Source organism: Microtus pennsylvanicus, chromosome 6 (assembly GCF_037038515.1).
Source record: "Microtus pennsylvanicus isolate mMicPen1 chromosome 6, mMicPen1.hap1, whole genome shotgun sequence".
Classification (NCBI taxonomy): Eukaryota; Metazoa; Chordata; class Mammalia; order Rodentia; family Cricetidae; genus Microtus; species Microtus pennsylvanicus.
The window spans coordinates 38,788,963-38,806,456 of record NC_134584.1 but is presented as its reverse complement, the minus strand read 5'-3'; the positions used below and the strand labels follow the sequence as shown (position 1 = coordinate 38,806,456).

General features: G+C 44.6%; 1 protein-coding gene across 2 annotated transcripts in view; it reads left to right on the top strand.

Annotated features, from left to right (window-relative positions):
• The first annotated feature begins 614 nt into the window (after positions 1 to 614).
• The window catches only part of Plpp1 (phospholipid phosphatase 1), a 58,569-nt gene continuing 41,689 nt past the window's right edge, over positions 615 to 17,494 (top strand). The window contains exon 1 of one of the 2 annotated variants that reach the window (XM_075976056.1): positions 615 to 1,121. In XM_075976056.1, the coding sequence (XP_075832171.1) occupies positions 1,064 to 1,121 (58 nt within the window). In that variant the 5' untranslated portion in view covers positions 615 to 1,063. The remainder of the gene's footprint in view (positions 1,122 to 17,494) is intronic. The other variant, XM_075976054.1, reaches the window with a different exon arrangement.

Here is a 17,494-nt window from a genome sequence, read left to right as displayed (position 1 = left end):
CAAATGTAATCCCTATCAACTCTATTTCAGGAGGAGTCATGACTTGCCAAAGGGGAAACTCAGCTGCGGAACAAAGGGAGTGAAGTGACTCAGTGGACAGAAAATTACTAACAGGGCAACAATGGCCGGGGTATTCTTGCTAAGGGCAGGATTTATATGCATCAAAGGTGGGAGGGTAAATCTGTTCAGATATTAAGTATTAAAATATGAAGAATGATCAGACAGCAAGAAAGATTCTCGGCAAAACTGAGCTCAGCTAGGACCAACAGGAAGGCCAAGGTGTAGACCTCTCACGGAAGGGGTCTTAGAGGAAACTAACGTAAAACATTTGGTGAACGAGAGCCCGTCACGGTCCCATTCCCATGGGAGGAGTGGGGTGGCAGGCAGTAGGAGCTGCGGACTGGTGTTCCAGGGTCCAGCTCTCCTTTAAAGGAAGCATCGCCTAGCACTAAGGGCTGAGGGAAAAAGAGAGGGCTCCCAATCCCTGCGACTCGCCCCGCCCCGTCCGCCGGCTCCCAGATTCGAGGCGGGCCCCGCAAGTCGGCGGACGGAGATCGGAGACGCCGATTGGCTGTCCGCGCTCGTGGCCCCGCCCACTGGTGGCGCGCTCCTGCAGCCCGCGGGAGCGCGCACGGGCTAAAACCGGGCGGGAGGAGCCGGAGCCGCGTTCCTCCCCCCCGTCTCCCACCCCTCCACGGGTCCTCATCCTTAAAGCTCGAGTCCGCAGCCCCGCCTGTTAGAGAGGGCACCGGGCAGCGGAGAGCGTGTGGCCGCGGCGAGCCGGGGCTGACGGAGCAGGCGCCGGAGGCGACAGAGCGGAGGCAGCTGGCCCCGAGTCCCCGTGAGGGGGACGTTGGAGGGAGTCCAGGTCCTGGTCCGCAGCCCTGCGCCGTCGCAGCGCAGCCTGGCCCATTCTGCCCGGGCCACTGCCCTCAGTCTCCGAGGCGCAGTCGCTGGGGGCCGCCGCCACCCCGCGTTCGAGGCTCCTAGGAATTGGATATCCGGACCCGTCGCGGTCCTTTTCCACCGCCGCCCGCACTAGGTAGCCGTCCTGCCAGAGACCATGTTCGACAAGACGCGGCTGCCGTACGTGGCCCTCGATGTGCTGTGCGTGTTGCTGGGTACGTAGGCGCCGCGGCCGGGGGTCTTCCGGGCGGGGACTGCCGCGGAGCCGCGCACTGGTGTGGGGTGGGTGTGCCCGGCGCGCGTGCGTGCGCCGCAGCTGCGGAGAGAGTGGTGGGGAGCCGCTTGCGCCAGCTGGGGGGGACCCCCGCTTCTGCACCATTGCACTCTGGCTCCTGCGTGGGCTCCTCCTGCCTGTCTGCCGGTGCGCTGAGGCTAGCCCTGCTTGGCCGCTTTTCTCTCCTGTGCTGTTACCCTCCGTTTCCCTGCCCACTCTACCAGACAGGGTGGGCTCCTCCCTCTCCACCGTGCAGAGAACCCTAGTCGCTGGCTCATCAGGTTTTGCAGTGAAACTGGAGGTTTGATGCACCCCGGCTTCTCGGGAGCAGGCTCTAGTGCCCGGTTGATCATACTTGTGAGAAGCACTTTCAAGTTTTCGTCTATAAAAGGCTTAGAACGTTCCTAATTAGAAGGCGTTGTCAGGTTGTAAATTGTCAGGTTGCAGAGGGATTGAGGATGCCAGGTTTCTGCCTGGTGAGGTCTGAAGAAGCTTGTCCCCCCGCCCCCTCCCTCCCCGCAGGAGTCCTGCTGTTTCCTTTGCCCGTGGCGTACCTTTCTGTCTCCAGTGACAGCCCAGCAAGGAGTTCTAGACACTTCTTTAGCTACAGGAAAAGTGGGCGTTATTTTCCTGATTGGAAGAATTCAGTTTGGGGGGCTCTGGTCGCCAGGTGTTTCTTTTCCGGGGTGGGGGAGTGGGGAGCTGGACAGGCATCGGAAGGAGTGGCTTCCACCTTTCTTTCTGTACAGTGTCAGTTGTAAACCGTTGGAGGTTTGGGTGGTGGGACACAGGTTGAAGTAATTGACCGTAGTCCTGGCCAGTTCTCAAGGCGACTAGTGCCTTCTGCCTCTTAGATGCAAATCTGCATAGTGGCTTCTCGGAGTTAGGACAAATTTCCCCAGGCTTTAACTTAGCAGCTTTTGGCTATTCCTCTCTCTCGCTTCCAACTGACCATGTAGGTGTCTGTAATCTTGTCAGACTGTTAAAATTTCAGTACCTCTTTTTAAATCTTAAATGCGTTTTTTAAGAGTTTTTTCTTAAAAAAATATCTGTGCAACTTCTTTATTTACTAGGACACCCCCACCCTGTAGTTTCACAGTGAACTGTATGGTTTAAAAGAGGGGATTCAGTCTTAGGACAGGCTTTAGGTAGGATGTGGTAGCCTGTAACACAGGCACCTGTGAGGTGGAGGCAGGAAAATATTTAGTTCAAGTCCACCCTAGGCTACCTAGGGAGATCCTGGGTCACTAAAAAAAAAACAGTTTTTATGGAAACATCTTTTCAGATGTTAGGACGTATTATTTAAAAATGATTAGCTTATGAAATATTTTTCTTTTTTCCTTTCTTTTCTTCGTTCCTTTCCCTCTCTCCCTTTCCTCCTTCTTTCTGGCCAGGGTCTTGCTGTACAGCCTGGTTTGGAACTTGTGCCTCTTCTTCCTCAGTCTCCAGAGTGTTGGGGATGTTGGCATCCTCTTCCGTGCCTGACTAAATTATGATATCATTTTCCTATGGACCAAACACCGATTAGGAAGGCTGAAACAATACATACTACCCATAGGTAGCCACAGCTAATGTTATTAATAGGAAGCTACTAGACTTTTAAAAAATTCATGTGTGAGCCTGGTGTTCTGTCTCATGCTTGTAATCCCATCGCTCAGAAGGTTAAGGTAGGAAGACCGTCATGCGTTAGAGGCTAGTCTGGGCTACATAGTGAATTCAGGTCAGCCTAATCTACAGAGTAAATCCCTACACTGAACAAATAAAGTGACAAAGGTCATGTATGGGGGGAAACATGTATGCAGTGAAATTTTTAAGTTGTATTGTATTTTCTGGTGGCCTATATTTTCAACATGATACATTCTGTTGAGCTTGCAGTAATCTGATGGTCCCAGTTGACCCCACAGTTTCAGGAATATGATGTGTGTGTGTGTGTGTGTGTGTGTGTGTATTATTTTTTGAGACAGGGTTTCTCTGTGTAGCCCTAGCTGTCCTGAACTTGCTCTGTAGACCAAGCTGGCCTCAATCTCACAGAGATCTGCCTGCCACTGCCTCCCGAGTGCTGGGATTAAAGGTGTGCACCATCACTGCCTAGTCTTTCCCATACCTCTTGGATTTTTCTGAAACGTGACACCTGCAGCCTAGGCTGATCTAGAACTCACTATGTAGCCCAGGCTGCACTTGAACATCTGCCAGTCCTGTGTCAGCCTCTAACGTGTCAGGTCCATAGGCGTGAGCCACCACACGCAGCTGTGGCGTCTTCAGTGATTTGGAGAAAAACTCTTTTGGGGGATTCCATATTAAGTTTGCTTTTTACAAAAAGATCTTCATCTATTTGAATCTTATTTTATCTGTGTATTATTGTTTCTTGTGCTGATACAGCAGTTTCTTTTAAAGTAGTGCAGTGTATTGCCAAGATAGCCCAGATTTCTCTTTTCCTAAGTAGAAGGTAACTTACTTACTTTAATTAGATGTGTACAAAATACCGTTAGGTTTAACAACACCAACTCTTGTAGATAACACTAAGGGAGAACAACGATACAGATCTTTTAAGACTGACTTTTGGAAGGTAGGTTTTCCTAATAAACTTTACCCTTTCTAGAAGAGTCTAAGGATTGTACTAAATTTGGGACAGCCAGGGATTGGCAGCCTAAGATTGCCTTTGCTTCAAGAAAGCTTTCAGCCTGGCTTGAACTTTTTCCTTTTTCCCTTTTTTCTGTGGAGCATCTACAGGTAAGCGTCGGGTACACTGACGGAAAGATGATTAAGCACTTCATAAGTATAGGTTGTGTGAAAGTGATCATAATTATAATGTGAATATGTTCCACATTCTGTTAATGAATACCCATTTTAATATGATGATGTTACATGATTTTGTTACACAAGTATTTTATAGTTTTTACCCAGGGTGATGTCTTTTGAAGTGATCATTAAACACTATGTGTATATGTGTTTATGCGTGTTTGTTTTAAAATAATCTCCATTAAATCTTCTGTGTGCACATCTTAGTTAGTAGTGCCTTCAGTGGATTTGGTAAATGCTTGAAAAAAGAGAAATTTGAGAGAGAATGTGTATTTGATTCTTCTGAAATAGAGTCTTGTCATCTTCTGGCTTTTTTTTTTTGAGTCTTTGATTTGACAAACCTACCATTGATTTCTATTTAAATTTGCTTGATTTCTTCTTTATTTATAGATATGGTCTCATCGTTTAGAGGTGAGATATATATTTTTGGCTGACCTAGAACCCACCATGTGAACCAGGCTGACCTTAACTCAGAGATCTACCTGCCTCTGGCTCCTAAGTGCTAGGATTAAAGACATATGCCATCACGCTTGGCCTTACTCTGTTCTTTTGACCAGTGGTTCTAGAACTGTTGGTAAGTCCATCTACAATCCCCTGAACACATATAGAGAACAGTAGAGAGTTGGTATAAAAGTAGCTAATTTAGCCCAATGTATTATACTGTGTCCTGAATATAATGTACCTCTTAATTACTAAGGATCAATTTGTATTTTTAGCCACCAGTTAATAAACAATGAGTCCATTAATTGATTCAGTGCCCACGGAGGGATGGCTTTTGTACCTTGAGAGTGCTAGGGGTGTAAAGTTAAATAGGACAGCCACTTCCCTAAAGGAGCTCAGAGTCTAATGAAGGAGAAACAAACAAGATGTTACATCATGTTAAGTGTGCTAATGCAAGTATGGTGCCCTTTGACCACAGAGAAGGGCTGTGTATTAGATCTATACCATTATGGAGGAATGACTTATCTCTTTACTCTCAGAGATATGGAGATGCCAGAAGTTGCCTAGCATTACTCTTAGAATTTTTTCTACCCATTTTTTTCTCCTTGATCTAGGGGAGTGGGAACTCAAGTATGTGTGCTGGTGATCTATCTGCAGGCAGTCCTGTGATATATAGAAGATTGAGGTGGAGCTGGCGAAACCGCCTTTCGCGTGTCTACATTTTGCACTTCATAATTCCTTTCTGTGTTGCACAGACTTAGAAATGACGGTGGCTACCTGAGGATGTGCTCCCGTTCCCAACTGCTCTCTCTCTCCACATCCTTCCTATGCTTTCAAGTTGTCTCCTCCAGTTTGTTTGTTTGTTTGTTTGTTGTGCTCTAGTTGTTTTCGTCAGGCTCTGATAATACCCATCTGTGTTCAGCCTGATCTGAGGAAGTTTTCCTGTTTGCACCAGTCACCAGTTAGAGCTGTCGTGACAGCAGGTGCCACAGGAGCCCTTGAGGTCTTGCTGGCTTTTTTTTTAAAGGTGTTTATTTATTTTTATTTGTGGTGTGTGTGTGTGTGTGTGTGTGTGTGTGTGTGTGTGTGTGTGAGAGAGAGAGAGAGAGAGAGAGAGAGAGAGAGCGCTAGAGAGCCTGTTTGATTTTGTGTGTAATCTTTGCACAATGCCTGTAGAGTAAGATGGTGTCATTTACTCTGGAACAGTTGGTTGTGTGCCACTGTGTGGGTGCTAGGAATGGAGTCTGGGTCCTCCAAAAGAGCGAGTGTTCTTAACCACTGAGCCATTTCTATCATCCTAGGGTGTTCCAGTTTCCTTACCGTGCTCCAAATAAAGCATCGTTGTGCCAAACCAGTCAGTGTAGAATAAAATTTGGCGGACAAACATTGGCTACCAACAGTAGGGACTTGTGAAATCCCTGTTACTTGTTACCCAAATACTGATGTCTCATTTCTTTATCACAATGCTGACATCCTACCCTGTTAACATACTCCCTAAGGACCAATTCCTTTGCTAATCCCTCTGATGAGTTGCTTTAAGAGTAAAGAAAGATATGTGGAAATAGTTTGGCTTTATAGTCTTCACCATTTTTGTACCTTACCTTTTCTCCTAAAACTGATTTCTTCATTCATTTGCTAACAGCTGAGTAGGCCCTAGCTTCAGTTAAGGACATTTCTTCTGCTTCTGATGAAAGTCTGCTTTTTTACCTTTTCTCATTGTCTCTAATAACAGAGGAGAGAAGGGAAGAAAAGATTTTGTTCCAAAGCTTTCAGCCTAAGTTGGGTGGGCAGTTTGCAACAGAGCAGAGGCTGGAGGGGCTGCTACTGTTTGGTGCCTACTTGGTTTCATGAAGTAGAGTTGACTTTGCCTTAAATGTGCCCCACTTGGACTTGGTGTGGAAATGTTAAGAGAACTTTGTCCATATATGTTTTATGAGCTGCGAATTCTTCCTTCATATTCTCTTTGAATTTGATCCTTTTGGAAACCCAGACATGCTATGAATCATATTAATCCCATTCTCATTTAGTCATTTTTGGCTGAACTCTACTAACGTGTCTGAGATGTTTGGAGAATTACTCTGATTCTAAAAACCCGAGGTTTTACTATTTAAATATGAGGTTGCTAATATTTGCTGAGAGATGGAGATGTTGCAGCATAGGTGAGCAAACACTCAGATTCAGGTGGACTAGTTAGCGTAGCATGGACTTTCAATTTTTGTGGGAAGAAATTTGTTTCTTTTTAATTACTTTGTGTGCATGGTGTTCAGAGAACACCAGGGAGCAGTCTGTCTTCTCCCACTTGTGAGCAGGTTCTGGGAGGTGGACTCAATTGTCAGGTCTGCATGGCAAGCCCTTACACTGGCTGAACCATCTTACTGGCATATAGTCTGCACAGTCAGCTAATCAGGTGTTGATCATATATGTGCATTTTGTCTCTATTTTCTTTTCAAAACAGCATGTACCTTCTAGAAGTTATGCACGGTGGTTGCAAGAAGCTTTCTGACTTTTTTTTTTCTTTAAAAAATGTTCTTGTTCTTTCTCCTTTTTTTTTTCAGTTAAACCAGAAAGGGGGGGGGGGCTCTCATGTAACTCAGGCTGGCTTTGAACTTGCTATCTGAAGATGACCTAGTACTCCAGAGCCTCCTGCCTATGTCTCCTGAGTGCTGGCATCAGGGGAGTGCACCATCGTGCCTGGTTTTATGAGGTGCCTGGGATCAAACCTCGCCTTCTTAGATGTCTAGGAATAGTCTGCCAGCTGAGCCACATTCCCCACTGGTTGTCATTCCTTCCAACTTCCTTTTCTTTCTCCTGATTTTTTTTCTTTTAACCATTGGGTTTTTAAAGTCTAGATGGTTTAGACAGAGTTTTGTTTTGCTTTTAGTTTTTTTTCCTTAACCAAAAGAAGTCTAGACTTGGAAATGACGTGCTCTTTAAAATGTGTAGACTTTTCTGTAGCACATTGGAGACAACACGTTCTTGCAGTGGACTTCGGACCTATACTTCCTCAATTCAATTTCTTTTTCTTTAGTTTATTAACTGTGTGTCCTTGGGAATGGTCCCTCTGAATATCCGTGTTTCCTCAGCTGTATAATATCTAATAACCTATTTACATCTCTTTTGTGAAATTTAACTGAGTCAGTGTGTAAATTGCTTGGAGAAGTGCCTGGCACTTACTCTATATGTTGAGTAAAATAATTCCCTGTAATTGTGGCACCCATAACACAGCAATTGGTAGAAGTCACATCACCTATTTTTGTATTAGGGCTAGAAATACAGACTTTAAAGTGTTTCCCATGAGAGCTCACAGAATGCTTTTGAGGCTGATGTTCTATCAGTTAAGTCTAAAACCCACATATATGCAGTAGTAATTCCAGGCGAGGTGGAAACTGACCTGTTTAGCTTTGATAGGGTGTAATTGAGTAAATGGAAAAACCCGTTACTATATACAGTGATCAGTCCTAAATTTCACCTATTTAAAAGAGAATTAGTTATATATACTCTTACTATTTTTACTGTTTTAAATATTAGGAATAGTTGCTCTGCTTGTTTTAAAAGATCTTTTTTTTTCTTTTGGTTTGGTTTTGTTTTCGAGACAGGGTTTCTCTATAACAGCCCTGGCTGGCCTGGAGCTTGCTTTGTAGATCAGGCTGGCCTCCAGGTCACTGAGATCCACCTGCCTCCGCCTCCTGAGTGCTCTGATTAAAGGTGTGCGCCACCACCACCGGACCTAAGATTTTTTTTTTTTTTTTTGGATTGCAGTAATTGTACATTTTTATTTGTATACAAAGTCTCCCTCCTTTTTTGAGGCAGGATTTCTTGTCGTCCAGGTTGGCGTAGAACTGTCACTGTAACCAAGGGTAACCTTGAACTCGTGAGCTGTCTGCCTCTCCACCACTGGAGCTTAGACCACCCCATCTCATTTATATGCATTCTGTAATTTGAATTTCTCTCTGTAATGAGGCTGCGAAGAAACAGTTGTGTAGTAACCTCTCTCCCTCTTCTTACTTGTTTCTTTCCCTTTTTTGTGAGCTGTGTGCTGTGTGTGTTTGCAGTGTGTCTGTGTGTGTTTGCAGTGTCTCTGTGTACATGAATGCATGCACGTGTGGAGGTCAAAGGTCAGCCTCAGTGTTGCTCCTCAGGAACCTTGTGTTAGGAGACAGATTCTCTCATGGGGATCCAGGTCTAGTGAGCCTCAGGGAGCCTCCTGTCTTTGCCTCCCCAGTGCTGGAATTACAAGCTTGTGCCACTATGCCTGGCTTTTTTTTTAATTAATTAATTAAAGTATGGGTGCTAGAGATTGGACTCAGATCCTCATGCTTGCTCAGCGAGCACTTTACCACCTGAGCTGTCTCTCCAGTCCTCCCTCTTTCTCTCATTGGGTCTTTCTTTGTCTCCTCATTTTCATTTGTCCCCACCCACCCACCCACCCACCCACAGTTTTCTTTCAGGCTCCTATAGGCCAGGTTGGCTTCAGACTGGCCTTGTACCTTAGCTGGCCTTTGTTCCTGATCCTCTTGCTTCTGCCTCCTAAGTGTTGGGATCTCGGGTCCATGCCACCACACTGGGCTGGGCTTTGTTTTACAGAAATTTATTTGACATATGTTAACCTGAAATTGTCTTTATGTTGTATAAATCTCGCATTAGGTTTTGAAAGGTACTTGAGTCTGTATCCCTTTTCACTAAATACAAGCGCACATTTAGTGCTTGCTGCCGTGCTAGGAGCTGAAGGCCCCGTGTGAGAAAGGTAGGCTCTGTGTGACAGACAGGTGACGAGGTCGTGGAAGAATTAAGAGAGGAACACGTCATGAGGCTTTGGGGGGGGGGGGCTGGCTTCTGTAAGGAAGGAGTGTTTGTAATGAGAGATACAGTGAGATGAAAGTGAATTACCCATTGAGGACCGAGGGGGCTGATGGTAAGCATTGGGAAGAGCAGGTGCTGGGGCCCAAGGAGGAAAGGGCATTTTAAAATAGAAAAGAGGCCTCTGGCCAATTTTGACATTGCTGTGGCGTTTTGGAGTTCATCATGACTAGGGAAATGGTTTTTGTTTGTTCTTAGATTCTACATGTCCCTCCGTTCTGGGACTTCTATCTTTCAAACCTTCAGTGTTACTGTTGCTGGCTGCAGGCATGACCAGCAGTGACCCCGTGCAGCAGGAGTGCTGCAGATCTGTGCAGTGAGGTGACAGCTTCGGGGTGTAAGCAGCGGTCCACAGAGGAGATGCTCCATCAGCGGATACAGCCGTAAAACAAAGCCAGTGTCTCTTCGGACTTAAAAATTGCCCCTGAGCAGCTTATTTTATTTTTATTTAATCAAACAAACAGGGCTTTTCCATGAAAAAAAAAAAGTAGGAAGAAGACCAGTGTGGCAGAATTACCACGTGCACCTAGACTCCACCTCCTAGGCTTCCCCAACACCTCCTCACTTGAACCCAGGGCTTTATATATCCCAGGAACGCGCTCTACCCCTGAGCCTCTCCCCACAGTTCTTAATATCAGTGCAGAAAATAATAACATTGACTAGTGCTTCCTGGGCCCGTGGAGACTTGATCAGAGCGATTTGCTTGGCCGTCTCCTCTCTGTAAGGGATGGAGCTTAGCTACAGGGTAGTTGAGAATCTGACCCAAAGCAGCTGTCAATGGTGTGGGTCAGGAATTGGGAGTGTACTTTTGAGTACTGTAACTTTTGAATGGTGATTAATTGGTTCAGATTGGGATAAGTCAAATGAGTGGATAAAGAAATGGGTGGGGCAGTATTCAGCTAACTAAAAATAGTGATTACTGTAGGTGGCCCCAGTGTTTTGTGATTTACTTTGTTTGGTTGTGTGGTTTCAGAGTCAGGGTCTGCTCGCCATGTTTTGAGCATGGAATCTGCTGTCTAAAACAGATTCTCTGAGTTTTCCAATTCAGATTTGTAATAAGCACTAAGAGCTAGCAGTGAGGTAGCTAGCTGGGGTGTAATTGAAGATGCAGCTAATTTGCCTGGTTCAGTGGCCTGCCTGTAGCCTTTTCCTCCAACGGTGTTATTGTTGCAGGCATTCCTTCTGCCTTCTCACAGGAAGGGAAGAACCTTTGCCCTTCCTGTACTTCAAGTGAATCATGTGTAGGGCTCAGAGTAAGGCAGCCAGGCAGACGGAGCTGGAGCCTCGTGGTTTCTGTCAGTTCTTGGAAACGTTGCTTGAGTCTTTTTCTGGGTTAGGTGTCTAGGAAAATGACCTATAGGAAATGGGTAGTGGAAAAGCTCTTTAGTTAACTGGCGGCATCTTAAGCTGGGCTCTGCTTGGCTTCTGAGTTCATGTCCATCCATGGTAGGAGAGGTGGGTTGGCTGCTGTAGGGCTAGAGAGGTAGAGGAAGAGAGAACCATTGCTTATTGGTGGTTTGCCATTTGCTTTTGGTAAATGTTTTACATAAACTCATGTGCCATGACACAGCTGTAAAGTGTATGGCTTTATTTTATGCCCTGTCGCAGGGAATGCAGAAATGACTGCAATAATAACGCTCATTATGGAATACAGACTCATGAGAAGTTATGATATTACTGTTTGGTAAGTCACTAATTCTTACACTGAGATTGCCAAGAATGAATTAAACAAGGTCTCCATCCTCAGAAGTGCACACAGTCTTGTAAGAGGAAATGGGCTTCATTCAGAAATCTGCATTTAAAGACCATTTCCCCTAGACCGTTGCTTTTCTTTATGGCAGAGGTAATATGAAGCTTCGGGAATTTGTTTTTTTTTTTTTTTATGGATCCTGTAAAAAATCCAGGAAACCAATCCATACAGATGACGTTATCACAGATCTTAGAAAGTATGTGGTATATGGTAGGCATTCAGATGCTTGTCATATGAATGGACGGGTGCGTCAGCTAATCTCCTGTGGCTTGAGAACACTCTTGAGTCAGCCACTCACAGAATTCTAGCTCCGCTACCGGGCAGGTCACCCTAGCTCCTTCAGAATGAGAAGGCTGCTGCTCCTAGTGTCTTCCTCAGTGCTGTGGAACAGATGAGATAATGTGTGAGACAGTGTTTGTGACATGTGTAGTTTAGTCTTGCCTGCAGTAGGCACTCTTGTAATCTTAATCATTATCGTCATTAAGCTAATCAGCCAATTTTGTGTCGCTGACACATGGTATTTAAATGGGATTTCCTTTGCTAGTGAGTTTTCTTTTGGAATGTAGTTGAATGTAGTTCTAATTACAATTTATTCTCATTCAGATCTCCCACCGTGTGTGTGTGTTTGTGGGTGTATGATAGGAATCAAATCCAGGGTCTCATGCTTGTCAAGTAAGGACTGTACCACTGAACTACAGCCCTGACTACAATTTCAATAGCATTGAAGATGCTCTTCAGAGCCAGGTGTGGTGGTGCCCACCTTTAGTTCCAGTACTCAGGAAGCAGAGACAGGCGGATCTCAGAGTTCGAGGCTAATAATGTGGTCTACAAAGTGAGTTTCAGGAAAGCTAGGGCTACACAGAGAAACCTTGTCTTGAAAAAAACCACCACCGCCACCGCCACCGCCACCACAAAAAAGAATATGCTTTTCAGTTTTTGGCCCATTTCTGTTTCTGATCCCCAGATTGCTATGAGTAGTTTTTCCTTTTCTTTTTTTTCTTTTCCCTTCCCTTCCCCCCCCCCCTTTCTTTCTAAAAACAGGTTCTTTTTTTTTTTTTTTTTTTGGTTTTTCGAGACAGGGTTTCTCTGTGGCTTTGGAGCCTGTCCTGGAACTTGCTCTGTAGACCAGGCTGGTCTCGAACTCACAGAGATCCGCCTGCCTCTGCCTCCCGAGTGCTGGGATTAAAGGCGTGCGCCACCATCGCCCGGCTTAAAAACAGGTTCTTGTATATCCCAGATTGACCTCAAACTCTGTAGGAAGCTGCGAATGGTCTGTGGCTACCTGGTTGTCCTGCCTCTGCTTCCAGAGAACCAGGATTACAGGTGGCAGCCACCACACCTGGCTTGTTTGATTATTTCTAACCTGCTTCTTCCTGGAATCAGATCCTCACTGTACATCTGTTTATTTTCTAGGTGAGCAGTATTCTCACAGCTCATGTGCAAGGTAACTAATGAGTATTCATGGCTTGAGAGAGAACAGCAGTCTAGAAACAGGAATAAACAAGGTGTTGGTGTTGTGAGGTTAGAATGGTTTGGGTAGTATAGCTTAAGTTAGTGCTTGGCTCCCAGCACATGAACATTTGGCTTTCTTGATGTAAGCTGGTCAAGAGCTAAGGTGGACCGAGCTAAACTGTTTGCTGTCTGTATAACCCTTCGTAGTCAGTATCAGCTTAAGGAAAGGATGCCTGCCACAGTCGTGCTTACCACTAGTGTTCTGGATAATTCTAACTCAGAAAGGGCATTTGTTAAACATATGACTTTTTTTTTTCAAATTTTCATTACATAATTAAAGAAACATTTACAAATGACATCCTAATTTGGTTTAGTTATCCAGAGTCACAGAGGCGAGGGATATTTGTTGTAATTATTTTTCTCCAAAGGACATAAATAAGATACAAATATTAAGTGTGCTATTTTCCAAATATTGTCTACATCTGGCCCAGTCGCCCAGTTAGAAAGGTTTCTTGGATGTTATCAGAACTTGTTAGTTGGGTTATGGGTGATGGTGATTTTACAGTTACTGTCGTTGTCTGTATTAAAGTTGTGAGAGTCTGTATTAGAGTTGTGCTGCCATTGAATGTAAGCTCCTAAGCTCCGGAAACAAATGTATAGTCCCTTTTATGAAGATAAGTTCTTGCATGGATTTCCCTTGCTCACTATTAAACATTGTGAGTGGTTCTTTTTAGTGGATGGCAGTCTATTTGTACAACTTTATTTGAAGAATTAAAAGTGTGATTTCATAGGAACAGCCACTGACTTAGAAGTCTGATTCTGCTCTTGCCTCTGCTACTCTCTGTGCTCTTTGTGGCCAACCACATGGCCGCTTTATTCAGTCATATGTAAATCACGACGACATTGATGCCTGTCTCAGGGTCTGAGTGGTAAATGAGGCACTGTCAGAACAGTCGGGACTCTGCTGCAGATTGTATGGCTGTAGTTCATACCAGTGGGCTTCGGACAAAGGGACCACAGTTCCAGTCTAGTCTGAATATCAGGGGACTGCCATCTGTGTCAAAGGAGTTTGTCTTTTCATAAAGCGTGTCTGTCACAATTAGTGGGCAAAGATAAAACATTTAGGGGACTCCTTTAGAGCTATAATCTGCCTGTGACCTGTAGGACACTAACTAGGAGAGGTGCCCATTTAACACAATAAACACAGTAGTTGATTGATGGTTGGGTGGTGATGTTTGACTGTTAGGCTTGAATGCTATGGTCGGGCCGCAGCTAACAGATGGTTTATCACCATGTATATCTACAGATCCATAAATCCTTGGGGAATTTCACATACTTACCCTACAACTGCAGAGACCCAGCGCCACCCAGAATTACAATACTATAATATCTTGGCCCAAATTACAAGTAAGCGTTAACAAGTTTGAGTCCTATATAAGAACCATATTCCTTTTTTCCTAATAATTTTCCTAATAATAAAGCTTACATTTAAAAACGTTGAGGTATTTGAAAGAATGGGAACAACCCATCTCTGCCATCCTCACGGTCCTGGTGATGTCAGCCTTCAGTGCTGGTGGACCCTGCAGAGATGTGACCGAGAGCCGGTACCTAGGCCAGAGGCCAGAGCCTTTCTGGAGCTCTCAGGACCTGGGTTTTAACCATCCCACACTGGTTGCTGCGATTCCTGGGCTCTCTGGGCCAGATCCGGGGTTGATTTTCAGTGTCCTTTGGATAGGGGTCATATTTATAGTGATTCAGATTTCCTGAATTAAGAAATTTGTTCTTTAGGTTAGCCAGTTAATTCGACTTGTATTTTGAATTTACTAGGGCAATGGGTAGTCTCTGGAAGAACGTCATACCCCCACATGTTCCATGATGAAGGGTGAAATCTTAGAGCTGGGCATGGTGGCACATCTTGGGCTCAGGAGTTGGAGGCCAGCTTCAGTCGCACAGGAAGACTGTCTCAGCAACAAACAAGGACAACAATATTCCAAAACAGCAGCCAAAGTCTGGGTTTGGAAGGCAGGGCCTTGGCTCAGCAACCAAGTAACAAGTAAAGTTGCTGAGCCACAGAGTTAGACGTTTTGAGCTGCCAAGTATATCAAATAAAATTATGATAGAAATGTTAAGACAGGAGGCAAAGCTTTATTGATACTGATGCATAAGGGTAATATGATAAAGGGGATAAATTGATACAATTTATTGTGCCAGCTTTGTACCTGTGAAAAACTTTATTTATTCAAAATGAGAGTCAGAATTGCAATTTTAGCAGAGCTTTATTGTAATACTTCGTATTAACGTGTAAAACATTTTCATTAACTAGCATATTGAACTTTTGCAGAATTCTTTTGTATTCATGGCATATATAAACTCTTAAGTGTAGGGACACTGCAGCTGCTTGAATCTCAAGTTCATCGCTCCAGGTTTTTGTCTAAAAAGGACTAGATCTCTGTCTCTATATGTAACTCCTGTTCTGTGGCCTGGTGCTGCCAGCGACATTGTAGGCATTTGGTTCTTCCACAAACATGTGATCATTCACCATGTGCCAGGCCCTGGGGTAAGTGGTGGTCACAAATAGTGAAGCCAAAACCAGGGCATGCTTTTGAGGGAGAACTTAAGAGCTATAGTAGCTTATAGGAAGAGGCTTTAATTACTTTCTGGCTGGGTATGTCATGTTTAGTAGGGGTTTAGCATGTGCATGGGCTAAAAGTCCCATGCCAAACCGAAACAAAAAACTTTGCTTGGTAGAGTACTAGATTAGAATTTAGAAAGGGGGGCTTAGAGAGATGAGATAGGCTTTGAAAACTGAGGTAATGGTAGTTAGATTAAAGTAGTTGCTGGTGGAATTTCGGAGGCTCTAGGAACCCATTTTAGTGACGGTGTAGGCAATCGGTAAGAGATAGCTATACCAAAAATAGTTCTTAAATAAAGGGCACTAGGAGAGAACCAGATGTCAAGGTGAATGGAGAAGAGATGATGAGTTTGGTTTTGGGCTCATTAAACTTTAAATACCTTTGAAATGCTTAAGGAGAGATGCCAAGTTTCAGAACTCAGAGGAAAATGTTATTTTAGGAGTCAAAGACATATTTGTAGTCATTGAACTCAGGAGAACTGTCAGAGTCCAGGAAGACGTTACAACACGAAAAGACTACCTCAGACTAACATGGCTGCAGTAATCGGTGAAGCAAAATTGCTGGGTAGAGTTAAATCTCTTAAGAAGTTGTAATGATAGGCCAAGGAGCTAGCTCAGTTTGTAAGGCATTTGCTGTACACGCCAGGACCTCCGTTTGATTCGCCAGTCCCACATAAAGAGCCAGTCAGAGGCCTGCACGATGGCTCAGCAGGTAAAAAAGCACTTGCCACCCACGCCTGACTCAGAACCCACAGTTCAAGGCGAGAGCTGACGGCTCAGTTGTCTCCTGACCTCCACACTCCCACATCATACACAGACAATCATAATAAAATGGAAAAAGCTGGAACTGGTGATGTATGTTTGCAATCCCAGGGGGACAGAAACAGGTACTCCCTGGGTCTTGGTGGCTAGCCAACCTTGCCTGCTCTGGTGAGCTTTAGGCCAGTGGGAGACCTTGTTTGTTTCATAAGCAAGGTGGCCAATGCTTCCCTTTGGCCTCCCCACACTGGTGCGCCCATGTCGTCTATACATTAAGAGAGTATGGTTGTGATGAGGAGGGCAGGTGTGGACGGTGAAGATACGCAGCATGGATGCGCTCAAGCTCATGCCGATAGATCAGCCTCTACCCCCCTTTGAGACAGGTTCAATATGTGGTTCAGGCTGGCCTGGAGCTCTCTATCCTTCTGCCTCAGCTTGCATGTCCCCTTCTCCCCTCCCTCTTATTTTGTGTGTATGTGTATATGGACACAGTGTATGGGTGGGTGGGTGGGAGGGGGCACACACGACGCATGCCATAGCCTGCGTGTGGAGGTTGGAGAACCCACTGCAGCCAGTTCTCTTCTCCACTTTTATGTGTGTTCTTGGGGTCAGATTTAAGTCACCAGACTTACATAGCAAGCACCTTTACCTAGCCAGCTCTTGAATTCAGAGATTATGGGTGTGTGCTGCTAGGTCAGGCTTAACAGGATCATTTCTTTTCGAGAATGAGAGGAAGACCAGTTGAAGCACTGATAGTTGGCGGTAACAGGTTGTCATAGTTTGCTATGATGTCCTAGCTAGGGGATACAGTGGCCAGCAGAAGTAAAGGAAGACAACTTCAGATGAATGGTAATAAAATAGTTGGCCCTTACTTAGAAATAACTTATTTAGACCTGGACATACTAGTAAATTCCTGAAATACCAGCACTTAGGAAGCAGAGGCAAGAGGATTTCTGCAAGTTTGAGGCCAGGCTAGTTTACATAGTGAGTCTTTGTTTCAAAACAATATGATAGATGGATGTATGGTTTTTGTAAAGTAACTCTTACTAGGTATGATGGAAGGCATTTGACATTTGGAGCCTGGTATAAAAAGTTCAGAATTGTGCCGTGCAGCTTCCTCTTCCCAGGTCACCCTGTTGGCTGGCTCTGTAATGGAGAGAGTACTGTCTGTTTCAGATTTGTTGGGTTAACAAGAATGTCTGTAAATAACTCATTCTTAGGCTTACTCTTTTTCCTGTTTCTTATGGCTGTAGGTATTTACTATATAGTTACAATATTGACTGCTATTCTTTTTTGTTTTTTTGAGACAGGGTTTCCCTGTGGCTTTGGAGCCTGTCCTGGAACTAGCTCTGTAGATCAGGCTGGCCTCCAACTCACAGAGATCCGCCTGCCTCTGCCTCCCAGGTGCTGGGATTAAAGGCGTGCGCCACCACCGCCCGGCTGTGACTGCTACTCTTAACCTTAAAGAAGCAGCCTAGAGGAGTTCCTCCTTCTTCAACTTATCTTCTACATGAAACAACTTGAGTGGATCAAATAAACACTTTTTTTTTTTAAAAAATGGATACATGGTTTATTTCCTTAAAAGTCATAACTATTAAAAAAGAGAACATTTAAAAAATTTCTT